The sequence below is a fragment of the Protomyctophum bolini genome (genome assembly GCF_963924005.1).
Source record: "Protomyctophum bolini genome assembly, chromosome: 10".
In the NCBI taxonomy this organism is placed as follows: domain Eukaryota; kingdom Metazoa; phylum Chordata; class Actinopteri; order Myctophiformes; family Myctophidae; genus Protomyctophum; species Protomyctophum bolini.
This window is the reverse complement of record NC_137871.1, coordinates 39,948,237-39,960,744: the sequence shown is the minus strand read 5'-3', so window position 1 is coordinate 39,960,744 and position 12,508 is coordinate 39,948,237. Positions and strand designations below refer to the sequence as shown.

At 44.6% G+C, this 12,508-nt stretch overlaps 1 protein-coding gene across 1 annotated transcript in view; it reads right to left on the bottom strand.

Moving 5' to 3' along the window:
• The window catches only part of mgat4b (alpha-1,3-mannosyl-glycoprotein 4-beta-N-acetylglucosaminyltransferase B), a 183,262-nt gene that overhangs the window by 58,334 nt on the left and 112,420 nt on the right, over window positions 1-12,508 (bottom strand). The window contains exons 5-6 of the mRNA XM_080773691.1: window positions 10,280-10,326; window positions 7,658-7,771 (exon numbers count right to left, since the gene is read on the bottom strand). Coding sequence (XP_080629817.1) covers window positions 7,658-7,771; window positions 10,280-10,326 — 161 coding nt within the window. The remainder of the gene's footprint in view (window positions 1-7,657; window positions 7,772-10,279; window positions 10,327-12,508) is intronic.

Sequence of the window (12,508 nt, the reverse complement as noted above, 5' to 3'; positions counted from 1 at the left end):
ATCATCATGCAGTAGCTAGATGCGCGCTCCAGCGCCGAGATTTCTTCCCGTTTCGGCGACTCTTCGTCACTTTCCGTCCGAGTTCTCAGACAGAACTCGGACCGGAAAGTGACGAAGAGTCGGCGAAAGGGGAAGAAATCTCGGCAAAGATGAAGAACAGTCGGCGACCCGAGTTCTCCAGTATTCCGACGGAGCATACATTGAGCACTGCTGGTTTTATTTTTGCCAGGTAGATGAGGTGGTTTATATCAGACGGCCAATTTAGGTCAGGACAGGAAGTTCCCGGGAATGCAATTACAGTAACTGTGGTGGTGAAATTGGAGTGACTGTAGTAGAACCTGCCTGGGTACCCAGGACCACTTTTCCACTGCAACGCCAAGGACAGACACACATTAACCCATTCTGACCTGAGATCAGATTCATACGAGGTTTCCACTGGACACACACTGGTCTGATGAACCCATTCTGACCTGAGATCAGATTCTAAAAATGTCAGTCGTTCTTCGATTTTTCAAAAATAGCAGACCTACAAGCTCGTAGCGCGCCACTCGGTGGCGCGCTATGAGCTTGTAGATCTGCTATTTTTCAATAGCTAAAGCATAACATGATGCTATAACACCAAAATGGGTTCCCGTTCGGAATGGGTTAAGAGGTGGGATAATTATCGACTAAGGGTTTGGTCACATTCGCCTTGCACTTAAACTGAAACTGATTTACATATCCTCCAGGAGGGGGTTGTACCACCAGAAGGTAACTTATGTCCTTAAGTTACCCCGGTAGGTAGAGTGAGGAAACCAAGCCGAACGACTTCATGCGGGAACATATACTTCTTGTTACCACACTAGACCCGTTGGAAGTGCCAATACTCAATACAGCAGAGCTCTTGCCATAAGGTCATGGGTTCAAATCCGGGCACTGCCAACTCAGTGTATGAGTCTTCAAGAACCCTGCCCCCCCACTATAAAAAAAACTATTATAACCTTGCTCTGAGCCACCACTGCCTGGTTTAATTAAGGACCTGAACTGCACAGAGTGGTTTGACTGTGGTCAGAAGAAGAATGCTGTCATTTCTGTCATCCCGTGACAACAGGTCTGTTACCCAGCGGTATTACAGCTGATCACTCCAAACATACATAGGGACACACGCAGCCAGTCATTGGAGCGGTGTGCACCGCTTAAAAAGTGAATACAACACAGTACAAAATGTTCTCAACAGCCATGGCGGCAAACAGTAGCACCGCCAATTAGCCGACTGTAGCCACTGTATATCCTCTGCTCTCTCTAGTCGTGTTTGTACTGCTGTTAGGGCTCCTGCCAATCTTTTCCTTTCATGTGGTCTGGTTTAGAAGCTCCCTGGCTCAGTTATGTGGATGACAGGTAGAGGTCCTCCTCTGAAGCAACAGAGAGGGGATATAATGAGTTGGGGCAGCAGGAAGGAAGCGGCCTCAGCCTGCAGCCAGAGAACAGAGCCCTGGCATATTTCATTTCATATAAACGGAATTTAAGAAAGCCCTCTTTCAATTTCATTGTACTGTACATTATAGCTACAACATTTCTCTCTCTCTCTCTCTGTTTCTTCCTTTCTCAGCTATTGATTTCCAATCTCTCACTCTTCTCAGTCTCTTCTCCTCTCCCCAATACGCTTGTATAGCACGTGCATATTAAACATAGCGGTGTGTGTGTGTGTGTGTGTGTGTGTCTGTGTGTGTGTGTGTGTGCGTGTGTGTGTGTGTGTGTGTGTGTGTGTGCGTGTGTGTGTGTGTGTGTGTGTGTGTGTGTGTGTGTGTGCGTGTGTGTGTGCGTGCACGTCTGATCTGCACAGAATACATCAAGTGCATACCTTTCATATTAATCTATGCACGCTTGTGTGCACGCGTGCTCAATGCTCATGTGTTTGTTTGCGTATGTGACTGTGCGTTCATTTAGTAGTGTGTGTGTGTGTGTGTGTGTGTGTGCGTGGCTAGTTAAGCAGCGGAGTGCATTGCGGAGCCTCATGAATTAGCCATGGCAGTCTGACAGTGGCCTGGAGACGCCTAGGGAGCTGTTACCATGCATATATATAAGAAAGCTAGATGGCAAATGGTTTGGTTGGTTATAAACGTCAGAGACGTCCGCATACTTATACGCTTTTATACGACGTTCATATAAAAAAATATTATAAGATTTGAGCGAGTTATGACTGTTTTTGTTTGAGCTGCCATTGAACATACTGTACTGTATAGTCCCGAAGCAAGATGGCCTCCGGGTGAACTAGAGCCATCTAGCCTTTATATACTGTATGTCTATGGCTGTTACTGCCCTGCACCCTCCCTCTGTTACTAGGGACTTTAAGCAACGGCTGGTTTCAGGACGGCTCCGCTAGGCGGAAGTACGTGAGCTGTGACGCATTTGGTATTAGTGTTATTTCTTCAGTCAGAGCGTGCCAACACATCACACAGCATAAGAGAGGTGATGGAGCAATCGGTGTAAATGTATGACAGCTATATAACTATTACACTACGTGTAAGTGTAGGTTCTGCAGTAGTAGAAAGGGCTGTGACGGAGAGCAGGTTTATGTATCGAGCACCGATTCATTTCCGGTTGCCGGAGCCGACTGCCGTAGCCGTCGTTGCTTAAAGTCGCTACTGTTACTGCCCTGCACCCTCCCTCTCATTACTGGAGCTGATAAACACACACACACACACACACACACACACACACACACACACACAGTGTTGATTTTGTCGACTAAAACTTTGGCGAAACATGTTCGTCGTCTGCCTTTTTTCCCACTGAATATACTGGCAATTTCGTCAACAAATAAAAAACTAGACTAAAATGTTAGGGATGTGGGCTCAAGAGATCAGTATCAAATTCAACACACAGTCACACACAGTCACGTCACACACGTTTAACCGGTGCAAAAATGTTCTTGCGCAACATCCAGTAACCGTTGCTCCACTTAAATAATACAGTCACGGTGCACGTTACAGTATAATGTCCTTGCATAACAAACCATCCCATATACGTACTGTGTGTTCCGCTTACATGTACACACACAGTCTCCAAAAGCTGTTGCACCTGTTCACACCTGGCCACACCTGGCCCGTGGCCAGGTGTTCACGCAGCACACCTGGCCCGTGGGCCGTGGCCAGGTGTTCACGCAGCACACCTGGCCCGGGGGCCGTGGCGCAACACTCACGTATGCAAGCGAGACAGAGATGTCATATACTGTAGTACTAGGTCATTCATTAATTAATAAAGAACATAAAAGGTGAAGCAAATACAAGGTTTCTGCCAAACATACTGTATGTGAACACATGCTGTACTGGTACTATACTGGTGCTGTACTGGCGCGTGCGTGCGTGTGTGTGTGTGTGTGTGTGTGTGTGTGTGTGTGTGCATGGTGGTGGTGGTGGTGGTGGTGCACACAGAGCAGCTCTCCCTCCCCCTGTGAGTCTCTGTGATAGGCTCTCTGTCTTGTAGTGGCTGATCATCATCTCTGTCTTTCATGTGATGTGTTGCTGAACTATGATGATAACCGACACCCGCGCTTTCATCCTGCTAATCCAACCTCTTCTTTATTCCCACTCTTCTCATTAACTCGGTTCCCCGACTGCTGCCATCAAAGACCTCTACGGGTGGCTCTGACTGAGATGTGGGTGGTGGCGCGCACGCGTGTGTGTGCGTGACTGTGTGTGTGTGACTGTGTGTGTGTGTGTGATTGCGTGTGTGTGTGTGTGTGTGTATGTGTGCGCACGCATGTGCGTGCGTGTACGCAGACTAAGTACAGCAGAAGCAAGAACATTAGCATGAGAGAAGAAAAGAAGAGAGATACAGTAGCAACAAAGGAAAGGGAGCGACAGACCAAAGGAAGAAGAATGGCCACTACAGTGTAATGAAAGTGATTAGGGCCACCTTTAAGATGAAGAGATGTGTCTGCTCTCTGTGACGAATGTGGACTGGTGGCGAGGGGAGTCTGCAGAGCTTTGAGTAACAGAACTGAATACTCAATAATTAAACCAGAATGTCAACCAGAGCGCCATCAACACAAATCCATCCATCCATCCATCCATTCTGTGTTCGATTAGCTACTTTTGATACCCTGCCCTCCGGTAATTCGTTTTTAGAGCCTGTGGGGATATTTTTTGTGGTATCAGTTACCGTCGCTGGTTCTATATTCTTTATTTTGTTTTAGAGAATGAGGTTAGAAATAAATTTAGGGTTAGACGTAGTTTTACTGGGGTTAAGTTTAGGAATAGGGTTAGGTTTAGGCATAGTTTTACTGAGGTTAAGGTTAGGAATAGGGTTAGGTTTAGGCATAGTTTTACTGGGGTTAAGGTTAGGAATAGAGTTAGGTTTAGGCATAGTTTTACTGAGGTTAAGGTTAGGAATAGGGTTAGGTTTAGGCATAGTTTTACTGAGGTTAAGTTTAGAAATAGGGTTACGTTTAGGCATAGTTTTACTGAGGTTAAGGTTAGGAATAGGGTTAGGTTTAGGCATAGTTTTACTGAGGTTAAGGTTAGGAATAGGGTTAGGTTTAGGCATAGTTTTACTGAGGTTAAGGTTAGGAATAGGGTTAGGTTTAGGCATAGTTTTACTGAGGTTAAGGTTAGGAAAAGGGTTAGGTTTAGGCATAGTTTTACTGAGGTTAAGGTTAGGAATAGGGTTAGGTTTAGGCATAGTTTTACTGAGGTTAAGGTTAGGAATAGGGTTAGGTTTAGGCATAGTTTTACTGAGGTTAAGGTTAGGAATAGGGTTAGGTTTAGGCATAGTTTTACTGAGGTTAAGGTTAGGAATAGGGTTAGGTTTAGGCATAGTTTTACTGAGGTTAAGGTTAGGAATAGGGTTAGGCATAGTTTTACTGAGGTTAAGTTTAGGAATAAGTTTAGGTTTAGGAGCCCCACAGCAGCTTTTGGCATTGATCCGGTTGCTATGGCAACGCCCGTCACTTCCAGCTATGGGATCGTAAAGTCTGACCACCGTCTACCTGGGTTACAAACAGGATTTTCAAACCTCAATGAATCGGAATTTTGGAGAGCTGACCTTGGTGGATCTTCTGCCATCCAAAATTTGGATCTAATTTGTGACTTTGTACCGCGTTCCTCCCGACATGTAAACATTTCTGTTGCACTGATGATAGCAGAGTGTGTGTGCTGAGTGTGTGTGTGGGGTGGGGGGGGGGGGGGGGGGGGGCAGGCAAAATCATTCTCTTAAAGTGAACGTGGACAGCTTACTGTCATAAATGCTAATGCTAGCTGGCATAAAAAGTATTAACAATGGCTAATTTAAAAAATAAATAAAAAAACAAACGAACAACAAGTTCTTATCTCCTATTTCACAATTTGTCATACAACAAAGGGCTTAAGTGGTTAACAAAAAGCTAAACTCAGATTGTATAAATCTAACCCTGCATCCATCCATCTTCGTTGGGAGTTGGGTCTCTAGAGCTCCCGTATAGCCGTTCCAACAGATAATACTTAGAGTACTCTCTCTTGGCCACATTAGGCAACAGGGGAGTCCTGAGGCATTCCCAGACCAGCAGGGAAATATTAATCCTCCCATCTGGTCCGTGGTCTGCCCGTGATCTCCTCCCAGCTGGGCGTGCCTGGAAAACCTCCCTGGGGAGGCGCCCAGGAGGCGTCTTTTTACTAGACTCCTGAACCACCTCAATTGGCTCACGGATGACAGCTTCTTACCTATCCCTAAGGGGGATATATGCCAGCAACCTTCCTGGGGGGGGGGGGGGGAAGCCGCTTTTTAAGGTGCAATCTTGTTCTTTCGGACATAAATGGTAAATGGTACATGGTGCATTTATATTATCGCCTTTATCCAAGGCGCTTACAATACATAGTGCATTTCATTGACCCATTCACACACACATTCATACACCGATTGCGGAGGAAACCATGCAAGGTACCAACCAGCACATCGGGAGCAATTTGGGGTTCAGTGTCTTGCCCAAGGACACTTCGACCCATGGATCCTTGGACGACCTGCTCTACCTCCTGAGGACATGACCCACATTCCATGACCACAGGTGAGAGTAGGAACGAAGAGTGAGCACTATGTATATCAAGAGCTTTGCCTTCTGACTCAGCTCTTTCTCTGTCAATAGTAGTGCAGTAGAACGCAGCAGCGCCTCTGCTGCTCCCATTGTCTCAGTTCTCCAATGTATGCTATACATAAAAATAAAAAAGCACCTGTCATGGCTACATGCATAACAAACTACGTATATCACGTCAAGATAACACACATGCACGCACGCACACACGCACAGCGTCGCACAAACGCCCACACGCACACACACACACTCTATAGGCTCAAATGTATGCCATGCCTTACCCACAAGTATTAAATATTATCCGTGAATTACTCATTTAGGAGCTTCCACTATGTGTAAACTTGCGGCCACACGACTCACTCATTTTGCCGACTCCTATATTTGCGGGTGGAGGTGTGTCTGTACTTAGGCGTGTTGATGCGCTTTCCCTATATTTGCTATCTTATGGTTTAGGACAACAGAAAGTGCCTCTTCAAACCACCCGTAATCCATTTGATAAAACAATGCGCTCCTGAGACCCGAGTTGGAGCTGCCTCGGCTTGATGACTTGATGTTGCAGAACATTCACAGCTCAGAGGTCTCGTTCGGTCTTAATTCTCCACAAATCTCTGTGATTGTAATTTCCCAATAATCAGCCGCGTCATTTCCTTGTGCTCGTTGTGTTTAATTGTCTAAGAAAGAAGTTCTTTGATTTGTGCCAAGGCGCATTGTGCTCGAGTCCCTCGTTCAGTTATCACCCCATTACGCAACAAATATGTAATGGATTAAAATAATGTACAATTCCCCACAATCAGTAACGTAGCTGATACTTGTGTCAACCAAATGAAAAGCAATCAAAGGCTAGATGGGTGTCATTTCCAATGTGATTTCGCCATAGTTCAGTGCAAGTCTGTTTAATTAATCCGATTTTTCGTAGAGAGAGATAGTTTCATAGAGAGGCTGTACACTCGCGATCTATATACCAAATGAAAGACCGAAGTTTACAGATTCCACAGCTGTGAGTCAATGAAATGACGTGTGTTTTTGGTGCATATACACAGTATGGTTCCGTTGCGGTGGAGATAAAAAAAGAAACAACTTGGTTATGTTGGTCGAGGAGTGGATGGCAGATAGTCAGATACTGGACACACAAAACAACCCTCTGTATCTAATATAAATGCATTCCAAGACAAGCACGCGTTGCTCTTCCATCAGGCAAGACCCAGGGCATGATGGTTTATGGATCTCTTAAAGGCAATGGTACCTATTGGTTTAAGTTGCGTAACGCCCAAACCACACCTACTGTATACATAATGTAATAGCGGAGGTGTTTTAAGGATTTAGGTGGTGGCATAAGATAGTCAGTTTAAAGCGGGAACGCCTCTCACACAATACTAAATCCCCAAATTAAGGAAAAGGGCCACAAGATAGAGCTCTACTGACAAAGGGTTTTGTTTACCACTGGAGCCTGACAGATTGCATAGTTTGCTTTTCCCTTTTTTTCCAAACTCGTTTGTTTTCCACATAATTGACCTTTCCTTCTGTCACTCCATCCATTCAGTTACGCACGCACTTCCCTCTTTCTTTCATTCTCACACACGCACCCACGCACGTGTACACACACACAAAACCTACCTGACCCTCTCCTTGGGGTCTCCAAAGGACTCTTTGAGGCGGGAGAAGTCTGGGTAGAAATGGACGGATGGAGAGATGACCTCTAAGAGACCTGACCCGATCTCCACTGGGTAGCTGCACGAGAGAGAGAGAGAGAGAGAGAGAGAGAGAGAGAGTCAGAATGACATACAGACAGACAGACAGACAACACTTAATTTCTTGCTATGGACACGAAAAAAACCACAAACATGACTTCATACTGCCAGAAGGAACAGACAGAAATATGAAGCCTAGAATGAGAACAGCATGGTAATCCATCTCATTTCCTCTTTTCGGTACCCCAACAGCCCCACCCCCCCCCCCCCCCCCCCCCCCCACATCCCCAGACACTGCCATCAGCAGTGAGTGGGCTTGGATTAAGAAGCAATCAGACGAGGTGTTAGGAGGCTATAGACGACCCTCCCTGAATGCTGAGAGTTACATGTAAGCAGTGAGATATGAGTCTAAATCCAAATGAACCAGGGCCGCTGGACCAGTTGGGGGGAAATCAGAGAGAGGGAGAGAGAGGCAGCACGGTATACTTCAGCTCGGATGAAAATCTACATTTTACATCTTCGCTGGTGTACTGTACGTTATGCAGCATGACGTGCAACAGCGGAGTAAGCTGCTTAGACTCCCAACACAAACACGGACACGCTTTCAAATGTACACTAGAAGATTCATAGTCACACGGGTGCCTCTCTGCCGTGTCCGCACCGAATGAATGTGGACTTAGCTAACCCCCCCCGAGGAGGACACGGACACGTGCATACAGAACAACACAGGGAAACTGCTTTAACACATTAAGACAACCTATGTTTCTACAGTATGTCAGTGGCTCTCAAACTATTTCATGTCAAGGACCCCATGAGGAAACCCTCTTAGAAGCAAAGATTTGAGTTAAAAAACGTCCGCTGTGAAAGAATATAATATATTCAAAGAGTTGCACACCTTTTCACGATGTTTCAAAAATAGCAGATCTACAAGCTCGTAGATGAGTGAGCTTGAATATCTGCTATTTTTCAACAGCTAGAGTTTAAAATAATGGTTAAAGTCGTTAAAAGCTCTGTTCCTGGTCTTAATGGGTTAATGCTGAAACAAACACATGGTGGACAGAGCATTCCGCAAGGTACCTCTTATTTGAATTATCATCATGGTTTGTTTGTTTGTGTCAAATTGTCCTCCCCCCCCCTTCCCCCCAAACAGATGCTTGTGGGAAGGTTGAGACTTCAACTGTTGTACTAAGATTTTGTACATTCTCCCTCTGGGTAAGAGTGTGTGCTAATTGCCTAATTGTAAATTGTTGTTGCAATCCGAATACTGGAAACCGGTTTTCAAAGTGTACTGTTCTTTGCATTCTTATTGCACAACATGCTAAGCTTGTGCATAATATATTGCTAATATAGAAATGGCCACACCACTATACACCTTCAAATATAGGATAATTATGTCGATGTTCATAAACGTGCAAATAAGTCTATATTTCATTTTGCAATTTCAGCTAATTCAGCTGAATTCGTATACGTATACCCAATTCAACACAGTTCCCATTCCGCGTATTGTTTCTGTGTGCGGATTCTAATACAAGCACTGTCAGTTGTTATTAAGGACGAACACACATCCTCCGTTGACCAACGATCCCCTATAGCGGATATATACGGTACGTGTTTGTTTGCTTCTCTGATGAAGTGCTCTGTGCATTGTGAGCTCAGCAGAGCAGAGGAGGTGCACTGGGGTTTGTACAGTACAGTACAGTACAGCCAAAGTCCAACACCCCGACTTCCACACTCGCTCACTCCACTCGCGCGCTATAGTCTCGCCTCCAATCGACGAGGAGAGGATTATAATGCGAGTCCGGAGGAATCTCTCAAGAACAGATTCTGAGAGATTTCCTTGTTTTGCCGATGGGTTCCCAGATTGGGAAGAATCAAGCAGGCGGGACTCACGGCCACATTCCACCTACTCACTCCTGCTCACTCCCTATACTCGCTACTCCTGCATGTCCTGTTGGACATTAGATGCTGTATAGTCCTATTCTCATAGGCCTATATGAGCCATTATTTTCTTCATACATGCATTCTCGCACAACAAACAGCATGATTGTATGAATAAAAATCAAGCCATTCTTTCATGTGTTGCTTCAGTAGCTTAGATCACCGCTATTCACAATGATAAATGCTGTGACTGCAGTATCTCAGCAGTTTAATCAAGTGGGACACTTTCACTCTCAAACCTTTCAACACACGCATACACGTTATGTTTGTTTACATTTTAGGATATGAGTTTGTCATCAAAGTCAGCTCTAAAACATACAACCTACTGAGACAAATTAAGTGTGGGGGGGGGGGGGGGGGGGGATGCTGAAAACGTTTTATGTATGTTTTTTCTTCATCTTTTAACTGTATATTTTAAGATTCTGCCAGGTACCAAGCTGAAATAATGTCCCATGGGGTTCCTTTTTAAGCCTTTCTTACCCATATTACCCAAACCAGGTTTCACCCTATGCCTCGTTCGTGGACCCCTCTTTCCATCTAGACTAACTGTATACACAGGTCATTTTATATACAGTACGTACACAGTATATCATATTATATATGTACTCACAGGCGCTTCAGGTTGTCTGCCACACTGTTGGCATACTGCTGGTCCGACTGAAAATACACACAGGGAAATATCAATATTAGCTGGTCAGAAATAGTGCAACGCAACACAAGAAAACTAGGTACGCACAGTACCTAGCCTATACAGACAGGATCGTTGCCTCTTTCTTTCCTTCCACAATCAATGCACCCATAGAGAAGACACACACGCACGCACGCACGCACACACACACACACACACACACACACACACACACACACACACACACACGCACGCACGCACGCACGCGCACGCACGCACGCGCACCACTGCTCTTCCATGTTTGAGGTAACCACAAAGAGAATATTACGAAAGCCACATTATCATCACACATATTGAGAAATCCTTCCACACTGTTCCAAGATGACATCAATTAAGAGTCTTAGAAATCTATTCCACGTCCAATCTCTGCGGAAATCTCTTGAGGACTTTTAACGATTTGTCTTCCAATATACATCTGTGTGGGAAGTGGGGAACACACATGCAGCTACAGGACAATACATGTACACAGCAGATCCATGAGCAGATGTGTGCAGGGTGGTTTTACTTGATCCATTTAGACCGGAGGACCATTCTACAAATGTCTTCTAAACCCTGACAGTTTCCTTGAAAAACCCATCATGTTTCTCAAGGACATTTTCATGTCAAGGAAAAAAGGTCCCGGAATTCTTAATGTACAGTACTTGAGCAAAAGCACAAATGAGAGCCATAAAGTTTGAACAATCAAATTCATGGTATTTAAAAGCCTATTAACTGAAACCTCTCTGTGTGGGAATGGCAGCAAATTAATGACACTTCCTGAATTGAGTCCCGAACACAAACTTTGTGAAATAATTCACGGCATCTGTTTCTCCGTATTTAGTGACCCACTGCAGTTGGAGTTAACAGTCGTTAGAAATCTACTGTGAACTGGGACTGAACATTTTCACGAGTCTGAAAGCTTTCTTTTAAGATGTAATTAAACTTTAATGATAGCCGAGGGGAAATTGGTGTCAGACATATAGTAACCTTAACCCATTAAGACCGGGAATCTCTGTCCGCTTAGCTTTTAACCACTATTTTATACTTTAGCTGTTTGAAAAAATAGCAGATCTACAAGCTCCTAGCATGCCACCAAGTGCCGCGCTACGAGCTTGTAATCTGCTATTACATTTAAAAACATGTGCAAATCTTTGAATATATATTTTTTATATATATTATATATTTTTTCTTTCACAGCGAACGCTTTGCTTCTGGAACAACATATTTTCAGATGGGGGTCGGCGGCCGAAAGCATACCGTATCATTCTGGGGGTCCTTGACATGAAATAGTTTGAGAACCACTAATACCGAAACATCGATTTGTAGAATCTGGTCTCAGGTCTAAATGGGTTAACCCAGTTACAGGGGGGGGCTACACTGGGGACAGGAAGGAACCGTACGTAGCTAGGTGGCTACACCATCAACTGATCAGTTGATCATGTTTTTTTTTCCTCTGAAGGACTGCGTAACCGTACCGCAGACAAGCACTACGAGCACAAGCGTTGCACACAGCCTGCGCACCGCATGCACCCGCTGTTTCATTGATTATAGTAGCAGCGTAACCGTTGTGGTCTTGCGGAGCCAATTCCACGCCCAGTATAGCCCAGCCCTTAGACCTGGAACGCATCTGTGTCCCTTTAGATTTGAACCACTTGTTTAAACACTATTTTATACTTTAGCTATTCAATAAAGAACAGATCTACAAGCTCACCGTAGCCACCCTATGAGATTGTAGATCTACAATTTTTTTTTAATCATGACAATTTGTGCAAATCTTTGAACGTCCCTGGCACAAAACATTTTCAGATGGGGGGTCGGTGGCCGAATACATATAATTAATGGGGGTCCTGGACAAAACGTTTGAGCACCACTGATATCGTTTTTCATAAAACTATTAGGATTTAGAATCTGCATGGTCTCTGTCCTGTTCTAGATCAGGCTCCACATGCACTTCTCCTCCACAATGTGTTATTCAGTGGGATCAGAATGTTTCATTTGGGCCAACATTATATCATACGCATGGAGTAAAATATGGGTTATCTAATATCTATTGAATCAAAGGCTGCATGGCACGTCACATCATTGCTTCAGAAAGGCAGTGTTTGTTTCATTGTAGCGTGGAATTTGATATAGCTCAAAACAGCTGCTAGGTCATCCATTTGGTCACTATTT